Genomic DNA, 16,607 nt, shown 5'->3' on the forward strand with positions numbered 1-16,607 from the left:
AAGATCCAGGTAATCAACACCTACACTCTGCTGGGATAATAAGCTGGCCAAAGGAGGAGATGGAAGCCACTGACATCAAGACGAGGAAGCTCCTGACCATGTGTGGAGGGTTTCACCCTGAGACTGTACTCCAAGCGAAATGGAGTGTCAGAACCACTGTCTAGGACGGGTGGGCAACTCCTAGCCTCGAGTCCCGGTGTCCTACAGGTTTTAGATGTGTCCTTGATCCAACATAGCTGATTCAAATGGCTAAATTACCTCCTCAAAATGTCCTACAGTTCTCCAGAGGCCTGGTAACAAACATATGATTCAGGTGTGTTGACCCAGGGGGATATCTAAAACCTGCAGGACACTGGCCCTCGCGGCCTGGAGTTGCCCACCCCTGGTCTAGGATGAGGCAGAAAACATCCATGAGTACATCAGGAAGATGGCCACAACCAACTGAATACCTCAGGCAGCAGAAACCCGAGAAGGACGAAGACCAAGGAGAAGAACCATCATGGAATGACAGGCCCCTGCATGGTCTGTTCCACCAGCAGACAGAGGACGTGGCTGACATCCAGAAATCCTACCAGTGGCTGGAATGAAAGACGGCATGGAAGCACAGGAACAATGAGGCTGGGGTCTATCACATTAGCTGCAGGTTGTGCAAAGATGTCACTGAGACGCTCCAGCACATAACAGCAGGGTGCTGGCAGGGCATACATGGAAAGGCCTGGAAGTCCTGTGGTCAAAAATAACTGAGCTAAGATCTTGTGAGATTTCAGATACATATGGACAAACTGGTGATGGCTAAACAATCAGACATGGTAGTAGTGGACAAGCAGAGGAAGATGGCTGTAGTGATAGGCCTCTGGTAGAGGACCAAGGCATAAAGGATAAAGATTCTAGTTTAAAAATAAATAAACAAAAAATAATAAATAAATATATATAATTATTTGTATACTTCTGTGAATTTAATCTTTTTGTGTCAAGATAATTCAAGATTTAGGATAAAGGAAGTTTGCGTCCTGTGTTACTGATGGGGTGACAGGATGATTAGAACCACAGAGGGGAGGACACAGTTTTGGTTTAATTGTAAAATGATAAATTAGCCATAAAAACACAACTTTATTTGGGCTGTTTTTGTGGAAATCATTTAACAAATGGCATTGATGACATTTGCTTTTAAAGCTGTAATCAGAGTCACTTTTAAGTCTATCGAAGTTACAATGCAAAAAAAGGTCATGGTTTAACCAAAGTTCATTATTGACGCTGACAGTGATTTATTTTAATATTATATATTGCAGTCCTTCTAGGTGAGAACCATGTTGGATTGCATTAATTTAGAGCCGTCAGATTGGGAAGAACATGAAAACTGAAACAGGAGAGAGTGTTTCTGCAGATTTATCCAGAGATTGAGACTCTCAGCACTTTGCTTGTAATAAGGTTCATTCATTTATGTAGAACTTGTAGCATCTTACTGACAAATGAAACCATTTCAACCAGCTGAACTGGTTGAAATAGAGTTAATATAAATACCTGTCAGTGTTGGGGATTTATGTAGTGCTTTGTTGCTTGTTTATGAGCTGATACCTCGGTTTCCTCATGTCTCCAAAATTGCTTTGTCTTTGCCTTAGAAAATTTGGATAAATTGAATGCAGTGTACAGATGTTCATACATTCAAGTTGGTCAGCGCTGATCAAGTGCTGGATTTTGGTTTCATTGACAACTGACTTTTGCAACACAGAGGAACTACACCACCGTTTTGAAAATAGAAACTGAGGTCAAAGACCATATGAATTCATCCTCAACCTGGATTCACACACAGACATACACAGATCGTTACCCAGCACAGACACTAGATGGTGCACTAAGACAGTAAAAATCTCTTTCTCCCTCAGGTTCATATCTCATAAGAAGGAACAGTTTTATTTTTGTGCCACATGTTTTATTAATAAATATAGGATGGATCTAAGTGCTCAGTAGTGTTCCTGATAATTTATTGAACTGATATGTGGAATAACTGACAGTTTTATTCTTGTCAACTTGTCTGAAAACAGGAAAAATACAATCTTGCTTCCTCCCTCCTCATGTTCTTCCAGTCTCATCACTCCTATTTCAGCTTTTTCCACTTGTTCTCATTTTCTTTTACTGTTCTTGTTCTTTGCTTCCTCCTTTGTATTTTCCCACGTTTTCTCCCACTCTGTTGCACTTTCTCCTCTCCTCTACTATCCCTCTGTCCTCTTCCGTTCCTCCCATACATTTTGTAGCTTTTATTTTATTACCAGTTCTGCATACTGCACACTCACTGCTGAAGTGGGACACAGCATGGTTAAATATAGCAGTAATGCAATAATAAAATATTTTTACTACACTAATTTTATGTTCCTGTGTTAAAAAGGTTAAAAACTATATTGACTTATATTCAAAACCTGTATGTAATCATTTGTGTCATCTATGACATTTAAGAAATATTAGCTGAAGTTGAACTAGGGCCAAGTCGTACTTTTGTGTAATATCAATTTCTACCAAAAGAGGGTGGGGTGAGTCAATAGAGCATTCGAAGCCAAACCCAGTACCTTCACTGTCCCACATCCATTCCAGATCAAATAAACAATTTTCCTGCTTCTTGTGACAGCAATGGACAGCTACTACAGAAAGTATAAATAAGTGAAGCCACCACGGAAGTGATGCAAACCTGCATTCTTTCTAATAACCAGCAGGGGGAGATGCCACTGGTTCCAGAAGGACTCCCAGCTGTATACAAGTCTAAAATGTCTCTTGTCTGCTTTGCTCACTGCAGTAAACACTTTCATAATGAATGTACTGGCTCAATCACCAGTTTCAGGTCAAAATGAATAAAACATAAAGTTCAGTCTATGAATTATGGTCATCATTAGAGTCAGAATGGATGATTATTCAGGGTGTGTGGTGTTCTCAGTTTCACAGCCCATCTCTCTTGTTTCAAAGCACCAAGTCTCCTGCTGTGAAAATACTGAATTCAAGGCTTCATAACAAGACATCACTAAACATTAGATAAAGGTCAAAGTGACAACTTCTAGCCTTTGTACTGTCTATGGAAACTACACTAAGGGCTTTTCTCATTTCATAACTGAAACGTCCTCCTCTCAGTGACCCTCATCTCTTTTGTCCTTCATCCTCCTGTCTGTGATTTGTAAACCAATCTCACCGCTTCATGTTTAAAGGATATCGAAAATAATGGCAAGCTTCCTCTGTCCCGGATGACAGAGGAGGCTTGCTAGAGGCGTTATCATCAAGGATGGACAGATAGATTCTTTGCAGAAGTATTTTTACATTCAGTGTATAAAGGAAGCACAGACCTTGGTGGGAGAAAGGCTCTTTAAAGAACTTGTCTTTTTTTTACTCATAGGTTGTTTCATTTATTTAAGTTCATCAAACTTACTGCCCTTCACTGTTTCAGGGTGCTATTAAAAATAGGCATGACATCTCACCACATTACACCATGTAGTGAATTTAATTAAAAGTGGCCATAAGTTCTGAGATCATAAAACACAACAGTAGTTGGACTATAACAAAAACATTCATAAACAATGTGTGATGCTGTGTTGTTGAACATCATATTTAATTGGCATTGGTCAGAGGGAAGGATTCGATTCTCATTTTGATGAATGCATCAGTCCTCATGCCACTTCCTCATATCCTTGTTGCCAGTTTGGGAAATTTTTGTGTAATGGTTTACACATTTACCTAACAAGCAAAAAAAAAAAAAAAGTCCCTGCAGTTTTTGAATCATTGCGAGAATAACAATTGTCACCGCAGTATAAGGAAAAATAATCAGTAATGGAATAGATTTGGGGGAATGTACAACAAAGTAGAAAAACTTGAGGGACAAATATGTATACACCCGATAAAATCTGACCACGTCAAAGAGCAAGGATCAAGGAGGGAAAAAAGTCCCAACATTTTATTTTCCTATCAGCTGGTACCACATATAAAACACCGGGGCACAACCACACGGAAATGACCATATAACGCAAGTATAAATTCTAGCAACGATGGCGGCCACTTACATAAGTTACATGTCAGGCTCTAAAAAGATTAACTGCAGAAGTCTAAATCAGGCATTTGGGATTAGCTGAAAGCAGCTTTATAAACGTGGTAAAACTCTGCCCCCTCATGGTGAAGGGTTTAATTACATTCTGTCAAGGTTAATTACAAAAAGTACCTTTAAGCAGTTTCTTATTCTTCACACTTTTCAGAAACTGCAACTAACTTATTTTAATTTATGATAATCTGCTAGTTTTCCACATTGGTTATTATCGATAAACTCAAACTTGGATAACATGGCTGAGCAGAAACTGCAAAATCCAAAAGTATGCAACAGATAAACAATAATCTACCAGAGCAAGGAAACAAGTAAATGCATGCCTACATCTTTCCCCAGTCAATGTCTGTCATGCTGACCTAACTGATCATTCTCCCTTTGTTTTCTCTCAGTTTCCTCCTCTCTTCTTCCTCCTCCTCGTTATTTTGTTTCGGGCTCCTCTTTAGTGGAGTAGTTGCGGGTGTCGCCAGGTGGAGCTCCATGCTCTCCCAGTCAAACCTTCAGGAGGGTCCAGGACTCCCTCAGCGAAAAACACACACACACACACACACACACACACACACACACACACACACACACGTATACAATAACATGCTCGCGCACACCAGCGCACGCGCTTACGGCTGTCAGGCGTGTCAGAGAAGCGCGCGCTTCTCTGAGTTGAAGGAGCGAGAGTGAGGGCGAGCGTGTAGTCGGTGCTTTACAGTGAGCGGGACCAGGCACGCTGCTGCCGTGTCAGTGAGTGGAGGCTGGCTCCGAGTCCGCTTCTTTCACTTCTTTTCTCGCTTCTGTGAAATGGACTTCTGACAGCAGCCGGGCTGCGGGCGCCGCCGGTTCCTCCTGACCGGAAAATGAAGCGACTCTGTCGGAGGCTGGCGGTGGCCGTGGCGGTGCTGGTGTGGCTGGGAGCGCTGGTTTACCTGCTGGTGTTGAGCCGGAGGAGGTTGCCGGAGCTCAGTCCAGGAGCGGGAGCAGGGGGAGGAGGAGTAGCAGGAGAGACAACCTACAACCAGGTGAAGTAAAAATATGACCTGCTGTGTACGCGTGGTGGACTTAAGCGGGACGTCTGCGGAGCTCGGGGCAGTCGCACTAGTTTTAGCAGCTTCATGAACCCAAATCCCGAGTGAAGGAGTTTCTGAAACAGACATGGAAACGGAAAAAAGTTTTAAAGAATTGCTCCAATATGAGAAAGTCCTTTTTGACATTAATCTTAAGTAAAGCAACCAAATTGTCAGAAAAAAAATCTAGTGAAGTTTAATGATGGGGAAAAGTGTTTAGTCTTTGTAATTACCTCCGGTGGACCTAAACATCACTAATGAGCTCTTTCAATCGTTGCACTTTCTCTTAATGTATTTTAAGGTGAATTCTTGACCTGTAAAATACTTTGGACATGCAGTGGACTAAAAAAAAGACTAAAACATGAGATGGTGAGATGAGAGCAAATGCCACCAAAGATCCCAACTTTCTTCGGATTGCTTTTCTTGACTTGACTCCCAGAGGAAACTAAATGCTGTCTGCTGTGTTGCAAGTTAAAAACTTTTATTTTTCAGTAGATTTATTATCAGTGAAAAATCAGTTTTCTAATCCTACTGTAGTCCTATCAGAGCAACTCAGTAAATTGTGAGGTAATACTCAGTTTGTCATTTTAAATTTCATTTCTTTTTTTAATGCAGTGTTGCACGCTCAGTATCCACTATCAGAGCTCTTATCATTGTTTAATTCAGTTATCAGATTGCAGTGGTTCCTTTGAAGATAATTGGGTTCATTTTCGACCCAGCTTGATACCCATGCCCTGCGTTCACTGCAGGACGTCTGTTATGCAAAAGACCCGCAACATGTTCACTGTGGCTGGGGGTATAAACGTATTGATCCTGTCTCTCTTACCTTGTTAAACAGAGCTGCCAGCGCACACATGCACACCATGTAGGAATCGTGTAACAGCCCAACTGAATGGTAAATGGCCTGTATTTGTATAGCGCTTTACTTAGTCCCTATGGACCCCAAAGCGCTTTACACTACATTCAGTCATCCACACATTCACACACACATTCACACACTGGTGATGGCAAGCTACATTGTAGCCACAGCTGCCCTGGGGCGGACTGACAGAGGCGAGGCTGCCAGACACTGGCGCCACCGGGCCCTCTGACCACCACCAGTAGGCAACGGGTGAAGTGCCTTGCCCAAGGACACAACAACCGAGACTGTCGGAGCCGGGGCTCGAACCGGCAACCTTCCGATTACAAGACGAACTGCCAACTCTTGAGCCCCGATCAACTGAATGTCCGTAAGAATATGGGGAGATTGTCATACGTGGTATGAACCACATAATTAGCAGGGATACTGTATGAATTTATCAAGAAAAGATTATCTATGCTTCAGACATATTGTAGCTGACCTTTGTAAAGAGTGTTCTGGGTCAGGAATTTGTTTTGTTGTGAGGCACAACAGGTAAAATGCATCCGCTTCAATGTACTTTACCTGAATAAATCTAATGAATAAGGATCCAAGATGCAAGATTTTTAGATGGAAGTACTACTCCAGCGTGTATGTGCAGGGCATTTCTGTGTGAGGACTGCTACATATTCAGCATCTCCACCACACGCTGGGACTCAGCAGTCTGTGTCAAAGGAACATGTGTTTATAGAAACTGCAAAAAATACAAAAAATAAATTCTGCATATGAAGTAGGAAAGATCTCTCATAAGCTGTTGTGTTCCTTGTGTTTTTCTGAAATTAATATGCATGTACTCGAATCACATTATTTGTACTTCAACACCAGCGTACAGACCTCTGACCTCCCCGAGGCCCTTGTTAATGTTTGCTTGTTGCTAAAGTGCACACTAAGCACTGAATGAAGGCTTTCAGGAAGTTCTGAGTACACAGCAGAAACCCACGTTGCAGTGAGACCACCTGCAGTGTGCGTTTATTTTTGTGAGTGTATGTGTGATCTGTTACAGTGCAGTGAATTTAGAGCTAGTGTAAAAGCTGCTTCACAAGAATTCCATTCTTCACATCATCCTATATATACAGAATAGACTTACACTTCTGCGTCAGCTCTATGTCGTAACTTATGCCATAACCGGAACCCTATTTTAACCCTACGCTGCAACTTTCTACCTGGTGTGCACCTCCCGAGAAATGCAACTGCACGTCGGGTTGATGCATAACGCAATAACTCGAATACTGTGGAAAGTTGTGTAGGAATAAAAGGAGTTTCCAGTTACTATGAAAGTTACGACGTAGGATAAATCAAGCTTTAGGCTTCTCTGAAACCTGCAAACAGCTTTTCAATGGAGGCCTACAGCAGCAGGTATTGAACCGAAGTGAGCTTAGCCTGCAAGCAGGTCTGAATATTGAGTCAGGAGGCTGGGCTCAAATGCAGACTTTGCGATTTAGACGTAGTGAGAGAAAAGTTTTATTCCTGTTCACCAGAAGATGATGTTCTTCTGAATGAGAGGACCTATAATGGTCCAAGCCCATAATTTTATTTGACTGTACTGTAGTGGCTCTGATTGATTCTAAATTTGAAATAAACCTTATTTGTCCTGTACTGGGCCCTCAGCTCATCCTCTGTCTGAAAAAGAGCTGTTTTAACTCCATCTTTCTCCCTTTAATCCAACTTTATTTTGATTGGGTGCCCTTCTTAAACAGGAGGTTTGAACAGCAGGTGCGTGTGCTTGACTGCGTGCACGTATTGAGTATTATAGAGTAGCATGCTCTCTGCGTGGGCAGAAAGGTTTGCAGACTGAATCAAAAGCAGGAAGATAAATCAGCATTCGTGACAGTCTTACTCACCTTGTCACTCTACCGTGACTGTAGATTTCTACATTTGTTTGATAGAATACTAAAAAGATCAGGAAAACAAAACCACAGTGCTAACAAAGGGTGTGCACTGAAGTCAGAGTATAAAATCTGGAGCAAAGTATGTATATTGCACTCCTTGGGGCTTAAAAAGTTGGAGTGGTTCATCAGATGATCTGGGAAACTCATCTCTTATAAGATACTAGAGATGTGTTCAAATGTCCATTTGATATATAGCGCACTACATATATAGAGTCAGCAGTTTTATAGCGCTGATTGAAATCTCAGCTGTAAATTTCATCCTCTATGTTATGTTCTACAAAAATCGCCACATGAGACAGCAAGAAGTGGTGTACAGGCGCTTTATTGTATATCCATTGAAGGAGACCGCCACCTCGCTATCTGTTAAAGAAATGTGATGTGGTGTGCTAATGTGATTTTCTTACCTGTTGAGAGGGGAGCATAATACTCCTCGGATGTCTCAGTGGTGCAGTGGCTCGTTTCCTCCCCTGCCTTAGCAGTAGGATTAAAAAAACGAAATTATGCGAGACACCTACAAGAAACATATTTGAGACTTTTCAGTCTAAATTGTAAATATGTTGAAGACGTATTATTAAGTAGCATGCTTATGAAACCTTTGCACACAAGCAATAAGAGTGAAGCTGCTGCTGTTAAAAAAACAAACTGTTATTACGTTGCATTTGGCTGTGCTTCGAAGGGGTTTAAAATGCATATACCGGAGATACAGTTACAGCAGCTCTTTCCATCTTTTGCTCTTGTAGGTGGATTTGGTTCAGCTGATGTACGCTGTAAATAAAGTTTGCACAGATGGCGTGTGGATTAGACTTTTTTTATTTTAAGAATACAGAGTCGTACATCAGTCACAATGTGTGTGTATACCCAAAAACTGTGTTACATTGCACCATATAGAGGATGAAAGTATAAGCCGACTGCTGTCAGATTTGAAAGACAAACTGTCTCACCCTGTGAGATGATGGATGGACTATCTAGGGACACCTGGGGAACAGCTGGGCAGATGGGTGATGATGGTCAGGTGATGTGCCTCTGCATTGACCTTCAGAGTTGGAGTGACTGAAGTGGCAAATCATGTGTTTGTGCACAACTAGATCATGAAGAAGGACGGGCTGGCAGAGATGAGTTAAGCTAACTCAATGATGATCAAAGTGATTATGCTGAAGAAGAGAAACCCTTAAGCAGCTGACTTCCAAAGCGATGGTAATTTTTGACAATAACTTATGTAGAACGTCATTAAAAAGACTCATTAACAATAATGTAAAGTCGGGAACAATATGAATCGCACTGTCTTAATTTTGAGGCGTGCCTTAATTTTGTGTGAATAGGGAGGTGTTTTCAGACTGCTGATAATTCATGCAATGAAGCTTAATCTGCTGTTGCTCTCATTGTAAGTTGACCTGGATAAGATTCTCAGCTAAATGCCTCAAATCTGAAATCTGAAATGTAATTAAACTACTTCAGTTGGAGGGATAGAAACAGCTGCAACCACTTTAGCCTATCAAAAGAAGAGGAAAAAAAGAGTGTCTTGTCTTGTCTTGTGTGGACTTGTTCGGTAAGCTGTGAGCCTACAAGCTAATGAGAGAATCGCTGTTCATTCAGCAGAACAGTGTGCGTGCGTGTGTGTGTGTGTGTGTGTGTGTGTGTGTGTGTGTGTGTGTGTGTGTGTGTGTGTGTGTGTGTGTGTGTGTAAAAATGAATGTATCATTTTCAAGTCAGGACACACATGCTGAAATGCACCTCGGTTAATACCCAGCCAGATACAGACTTGCCAACTTAATCCTACAGTTTTTCACACCCAGTGTAAATCTGTAGGTACAGATTTGCCTGGTATCATCATTACCATGCACACAGTCTGCTTGTATCATAAGAAAAGAAGAATATATTTGGCTCTTTCTAGTGCTGTGGTGTATTATCCAAATGCAAGTTTAAACAGGAGCGCTAGAGAAGTGATACAGTCTTAATTAGAGAGAAAAACATTTGGAATCAAACCAAATGTATCTATAAAAAAACAGGAAACTTGTCTGAGGAATTTTGCTCAACAGAAACTTCTTAGTTTGATATTCCTAATTCAGTGTAAAATTCTTTTGTGCAATATTTGATGATACACTCTGCTAGCTGTCCCATTAAGCTTAAAATATGCTTTCTGTTTGTGCATGCAAAATGATCTTGTCTATCCACATCCACATCCCTGAGTTCATGCAAGCTGTCAATGCGCATGTGAAATTTGACTGTGCAGACTGTGTGACTGAGAAATGAGAGTGTGCACGTTTGCTGTCACATTAGAATAAAAATAAGAGAGTCACCTCCTCACAACTGGGAACAGTTGGTGAGTACTCAGTGATTACATTGAATATTTCTTCACATTTAGTGACTGAATGTAAGTAATTGCAGCGATATGTTGGTTGCACAGACGTTGAGAATATAATTACTTATAAACCTCTTGGTGACCAATTTTGTTTGCAACATAATTGCACAGGTAATACAATGGAAGGCAACTTGTCTTCAGATATTCACGGTCCAACTAGAACTGCCTGCAATCATTCTCAGACAGACTGGCAAAGGTTTGCAAATAACTGCTGATTCATTAATACAGATTGCCAACATGTTCCAATCAATCTCACTTAGTCTTTGCTGAAAAATACAACAATTTCTAATCTCTGAGCTCTGGCTAGACTCTAAATGTAAGTAGTTATTATGAATTTCTGGGTTTGGCAACAGATTTGTCATTACTGATATATCACAAATAATTTTTATATTGCAACAAAGAGATGGCATTTAATTGACAATTCGTTCCCATCCAGTCTGAGACTGATGGCAGTCTGACTCCACCTTATTGTAGACAGTAACTGTCTGCAAGTCGTCACAGACCTGGAGCCCAACTTCCAAGCAAACATTTCAAAAGCAGTGAGATTTTAAGTTTATTACACATGATCGCAGTGATTTTAGTTGTGGTGTGGTCTCCAATCACTGTTTCTCTCTTTTTTGTGACTGTAGCTTTATGTTTGACTTATTGCCATCTAAGTCTTTGACCGAATGCTCAGTTAATATAATAATTTTCCTTTCTTTTTGCTCTTTTTTACACTCGTTTGAATTAGTCTAAATTTGCTTGTAGCTGTTTCAATGTTGGCAAACGATGCTTGTTTTTGTGTGAATGAATGCAGTCTCAAGGCGTGTGTTTGGCATTCAGAACTACAAACTCCACCCTGATCGTTTCTGGTTTATCACAAATTCCACTGCAGAAGCAGGAAAGTTTGTGGGGCAGGAATTACGACACAAAAAAACAAGGTTCATGCTGTAGAAATGCAAGCTAATCTCACGAATTCATGAAAGGTCATAGGAGATGGACAATACGTCACACTTCTGGAACTTTATCCTTTCTGTTTATGAAAAAATCTTAATCCTAGTTGCACTTCGGAAATTGAACAAGCAAGATTTCTACACAAACGTGTATGTTCCTGTGGTAATGAAACATGCATGCAATCATGTACTGCTTACATAGGGTCGTATCCTTGTTATTGACCTAATTACACTGTAAGTATATTATTGACACGGTTGATCAAAGGTGTGTCTTTGCAGAGGTGTGTAAATGGTAGGCAGGTAACATTTACACACCTCCAACATTTGAAAACAATCAGCAGGTAGCCATTTTTTAATCAGAAGGAACCTTTAAGCTACTTGTCTGTGGCTGCTAAAAAACATATTCATTTTTTTAGTACATGCCAAGCATTTGTGTGTGAGTGTATGCCAGGACAGAGGATGTGTCTTTTGTCAGCAATGCTCGTGCTGCTGAGTACTATTCAAATGCTAATGCAGAATTCCCACTCCTCACTGGATTAGCCTGCACTCCTGTTTACCTAGCGTGACTACTTCCTGTACAAGGAAGGATACTCCTGTACTCTGTGCACACACAGAGAAATGCTTATATGCAGAATCACACCCTCATCTATATGCGTGCACAAGAAAACTGGTATTTCTTGTGGGATCCCACACATGGATACACACATACACGCACATAGACACACACATACACACACATACACACTGAGAGAGCTTTTGGAGAGCCTTTGAAGCAGCATGGTTGGAGTGTGCCTGTGTCCTCGGGCAGGTTGGCAGGGGGTCTTTATGGAGTTTCTGCCTTCAGAAATCCAAACATGAGAGGAAACAATCTGTTGGTTCTTTGAATACTGAAGGACACTGCCTCACTGTGTGCCTCTCTCTTTCTCTCTCTCTGGTGGAGGAATGTCAAGCGTCTCAGGGCAAGATGTTGATCAGATCTGGACCAGACAGAAATTATTTCTGTATGTAGTACATTATTCATTGAATTCATTATTTCACAGAGGATTCTCTCTTTAAATGATGAACACAATGGCACTGAAACCATGTGTCTAACAGAGTTAGCGCTGGTGCTTCCTGACACTTTACAAATGAACCACAGCTAATGCACTGTTAGTTTGCTCTGTTTAACCTGTGCTCACTTCAACTACCACACCTCAGAAACTTTAGAGCCTATGTAAAGTATAGTTAACGATTTGTTTAAAAAATTATACATGTTAGCAAATGATTGAAGAAAAGGTTTTATTAAATTGCTGAGGTGGCTATTGAACAGTTTTTGCCAGCTTTGCCCTAATTGTGCAAATTTGTCTTCGCTGATCTCTGATGGCAGAAGTTCCATACAGCATAGTCTGTTTTTACATGATTGATTGACATTATATTGATCAAGTCACGAAAAGATGGTGTGATTATCTGAAGCATTAGACTGATTAAAAGTTAAGAATCACTATGTGCACCCACCTTAGTAGTGACCAATTTTTAAGGATAATCTGCCGTTACTTTTGAACAGGGGCCAAACCAACTACGTCCTTCCACTCCTGTCCTGCCAACATCTGGTTGGTCTCATCCAGTCTAATGTGTGTTGTTATTCTTCAGTTGCTCCATTCATGGATCATTAGAACAGCTTATTCACCTCCAGCTCACCCTATCCCTAGCATACTGTTTTCTCACACTAACCCTGTGCATTTCCTCTCTCACTACATTCGCGAATCTCCTCTGTCGTCTTCCTCTTTTCATCTTGGCTGGCAGCTCCATTTTCAACATCATTTGTCCATTATATCCACTTCCCTCCTCTGCACATATCCAAACCAATTCAGTCGTGACTCTCTAACTTTGTCTCCAAACTGCTCAACCTGACCTGTCCCTCTGATCTGCTTATTTCTAATCTTACCATCTTGTAAACCCTCCCTTTCACTCCTACCTCTATCCTTCTCTCACAAATCACTCCCAATACTTGTCTCCACCTACTCCACCCTCCCTGGACTCTCCTTCACCTCTCCAGTGCTTGTCTGTTCCTTATTAAAACTTCACCTGCACTACCTCCACTCCTTGCGTCTTACAGCTGCCTCCTTTTTCGCACACATGTATTCTGTGTGGCTTCTATTGAGTTTTGCTGCTCTTCTCTCCAGAGCATACCTCCACCTCTCCAGGCTTTATTCCACCTGCTCCCGACGCTCAATACAGATCAGTGTCATCTGCAAACATCACAACCGACTGATGCAGTGATGAAAGAACTCAGTATCAGTGCATATTGTGATTTTTTTCTTTTGTCCCTAACCCATGGTTCAACCAATCACACAACTAGAATGCAAGATTGCTTAGTTCAGTATATAGAGTGATAGAGTGCTGTGAGAGTATTAACCCTGCTGCTTCAAGTTCCCTTGTTTTGTTTTTTGCACTAATCCCAAAGCCAATAGTAGCCCTTTTTTAAAATTAAAAAATAAATAAATAAAGGAAAAAAAACTTAATTAATGGATTAATGGTTGATACTACACACTGTAGTGCTCTATGCATGTAGTAAAACTTAAAATACAATATACATTTTCACAATATTCTTCTTCATAGCATCATTTTTAAAACAGTCATCAATTTCTTGCAATGTTTTTTGTGGAAATCTCTCTTACAATTTGACTTCTGTCTCAGTTTCTCTCTTTTCTTTCTCGAGAAAACAAGATCGATGCTCCAGTCACTGTGCTCGTCGTGTGTATCACAACGCCCAATCGCTCCACAATGGCACAAGGCACACTCACACACAATACTGTACACTACACTAAATAACACAAGAGCACACATACATAAACTGCATGCACACGCACAGTTGAAATTATTCATTTCCCTGTCATATGAAATGCAGTTATTGTTCCTTTCTCCTTCCCTCTCCCTATCAGGAGGCATTCACATGGACAAGAGGAGAGGGAAATGAGTTTTCAGAGCGGCTATAACCAGCTCCCAGGGAGGGAATAATAATAATAATGTTTTATATGAAGCACTCAGTTCAGCAGGGCCCACAGGTTGGCTAACTAGACTGGCCTCTGGCACTGGAGGACTCATTTGTGAAACACACTTACCGCTGTGGAAATGAACCTAACTGAGGTTCAACAGCTACAGCGGCTGATATATCGCTAAAGTCATGTCGCAGCTTTGCGATTTTCATGATGTTGGTTTGGAGAAATGCCAAACAATCAACCAGTTAAGTGTTTATTTTTTGACTGGTATTGATGGTAGGGATAAAAGGGCACCAGTTTAAGCTTTTAAACCATATGTTAATTGAAATTTGTCATGTCTTTGAGTAGGTTCAGAGTTTCCTAACATGTTTTTTCCCTGACATGTCATAGTGTTATGTTGTCATAACATAGACTTAGTGTTATTTTTTTACAATAATTATTATAAAATATGATTATATTTTGGCCATATTTCTCAGTTTTCCCATGTCTGTATCATAATGAGAAATGTGAAGCTAAATATTTGCAGACATCACCCAGCAGAGATCCATGTCAGAACGCTAATGTGCCAAGCAGTCAGACTGGACATGTGGTGGTTTGGTGTAAATCAGTTCCCATGTTTCTGTTTTGTGTTTAGTATACTGATTCATATTCTATTCTATCTGTTTCATATCAAAGCAATTGTAGGTTTAAAAAAATCTGAGATATCAAACAAAACAGAAGGAAATGTTGCTGTGAAGTCTTTACTGTACAGCAGCTGTGGGGAATATTGACTTACCCGCGAGGCTTAGTCACTGAAGGCCAGCTTTGCTGCACAAAATCTTTCAAGATTCTTTTTTAAAATATGTGTCTTTAGGGAAAGTGGAGTATTGCAAAGGTAGAAAAACAGCGGCATCGAAGCGCTGGCAATTCTGAAACTCTGGAAAGAATTCATTTACAATTTGTGATTTGGATTAATTGAAGTTGGGGGGGGGGGGGGGGGGGGGTGGATCCATCTGTTATTTCATTTTTTTGTGAATAACAACAACAGAATATTGTTTATTTAATCATATTTTATGAATAATTAGTTATTTGGTGCAGTTTCTATGTTTCCCCCAATAATTCTCAGAACCTTCAGAAGTTAATTTTCATTTCAAATTTTGACATTTTAGCTTTTTGCTTTGAAAAGTTTTTTTTTTCTTCCAGCTAGAATTGCAACTTCTTTATTTGTTTAGCAGAAATGGTACAAAGAAATATTGTTACATAAGCATTCATATGTAACAAATGCAATGTGCAGTATTTAAGCCATGTGGCCCTAATTTCAACCCTTTATCTCTCTCACCCACAAAAACGACATCTGATGACCTCCCCTGTACCCTTAATTACGTGTTTTTGACACCACAGGATATTTCGATAAAGATGTGCATAGTTTCCGGGTTTTTCCAAGGGTAGTTGCGTAGGCAGAGGTAACCCTCACTAACTTCTGATGCAAACCCAGCAGGCCTTAAATATGACAGAAACTGCTCAGTTCAGAAAAGAGCTTTAAGGGTTATTCCTAGTATGCTTTCAGGGGGTAAAGAGTCAATATGGAGGGCCTTTTTTCAATATAGAACCTCACCGTTTACTGTATATACATATTCTTCACATCATAAAGTGTTGATTTAAATTTCTATTGGTGTGATGTTTTGAATAAATCTCTCTCAGAAACTGTTCTTTACCTAATTACATTTCCAACGAATGCACATTTTACTCATGTACATGTATCTGACAGCTTCAACTAATGTTTGTTTTTTTTACTTACAATTTTTCACTGACCACATGGTCTTCACTTCAGAGGTTATTGGACAGCAGCTTTGAGCTAAATTAGCATTTGATCAAATGTTATACAAAGAAAGGGAATTTGCCATCACCATACAATTCCTGAAATGAGAAGCATGTTTCTCTCAACAGCACAAGAAAGGGCGTTTAGCATTTTTCCCTCCTAATTCCTTCCTACTTTATAAATGATTCAGAAGCTTCAAAAAAAAGGAAAAAAAGCAAGAATCAGCATAAATTGGATTTTTTTTTTTTTTTTTTTTTTAGATGGGGATGCGGTATAATCAAGCATCTTTGACTGCAAAATTATCCATGTACTGTGTGTGTGTTTCTCTTACACACACAAACATACAGATAAACAGAGGCTGGGAAAGGCTCGAAGGTTTGATTATGTCATCATGCAGGCTCAGCAGGACAGTGTCAGTAAATCATAACTTTACATGTACCGACATTTCATTTATAATTCATATGATGGTCATGTAGGCGTCAGTTTGGGTTCCACTTTGCGAGTGTGTCTCTTCACTTGTGCTACACATACTTGGGTTGTGTCTGTGTGTATCTGTGTGCAATGGAAATTAACTGTCACTGATAAGACATGCACCACTTTGTCACACTACACAACAGATGCCTTTG

The 16,607-nt window shown here is 40.3% G+C and overlaps 1 protein-coding gene across 1 annotated transcript in view; it reads left to right on the top strand.

Annotated features, from left to right (window-relative positions):
* The first annotated feature begins 4,693 nt into the window (after positions 1-4,693).
* The window catches only part of galnt14 (UDP-N-acetyl-alpha-D-galactosamine:polypeptide N-acetylgalactosaminyltransferase 14 (GalNAc-T14)), a 220,890-nt gene continuing 208,976 nt past the window's right edge, over positions 4,694-16,607 (top strand). Inside the window, exon 1 of the mRNA XM_063495902.1 lies at positions 4,694-5,082. Within this exon, the coding sequence (XP_063351972.1) occupies positions 4,921-5,082 (162 nt within the window). The 5' untranslated portion in view covers positions 4,694-4,920. The remainder of the gene's footprint in view (positions 5,083-16,607) is intronic.

The sequence above is a fragment of the Pelmatolapia mariae genome, linkage group LG15 (genome assembly GCF_036321145.2).
Source record: "Pelmatolapia mariae isolate MD_Pm_ZW linkage group LG15, Pm_UMD_F_2, whole genome shotgun sequence".
Taxonomy (NCBI): domain Eukaryota; kingdom Metazoa; phylum Chordata; class Actinopteri; order Cichliformes; family Cichlidae; genus Pelmatolapia; species Pelmatolapia mariae.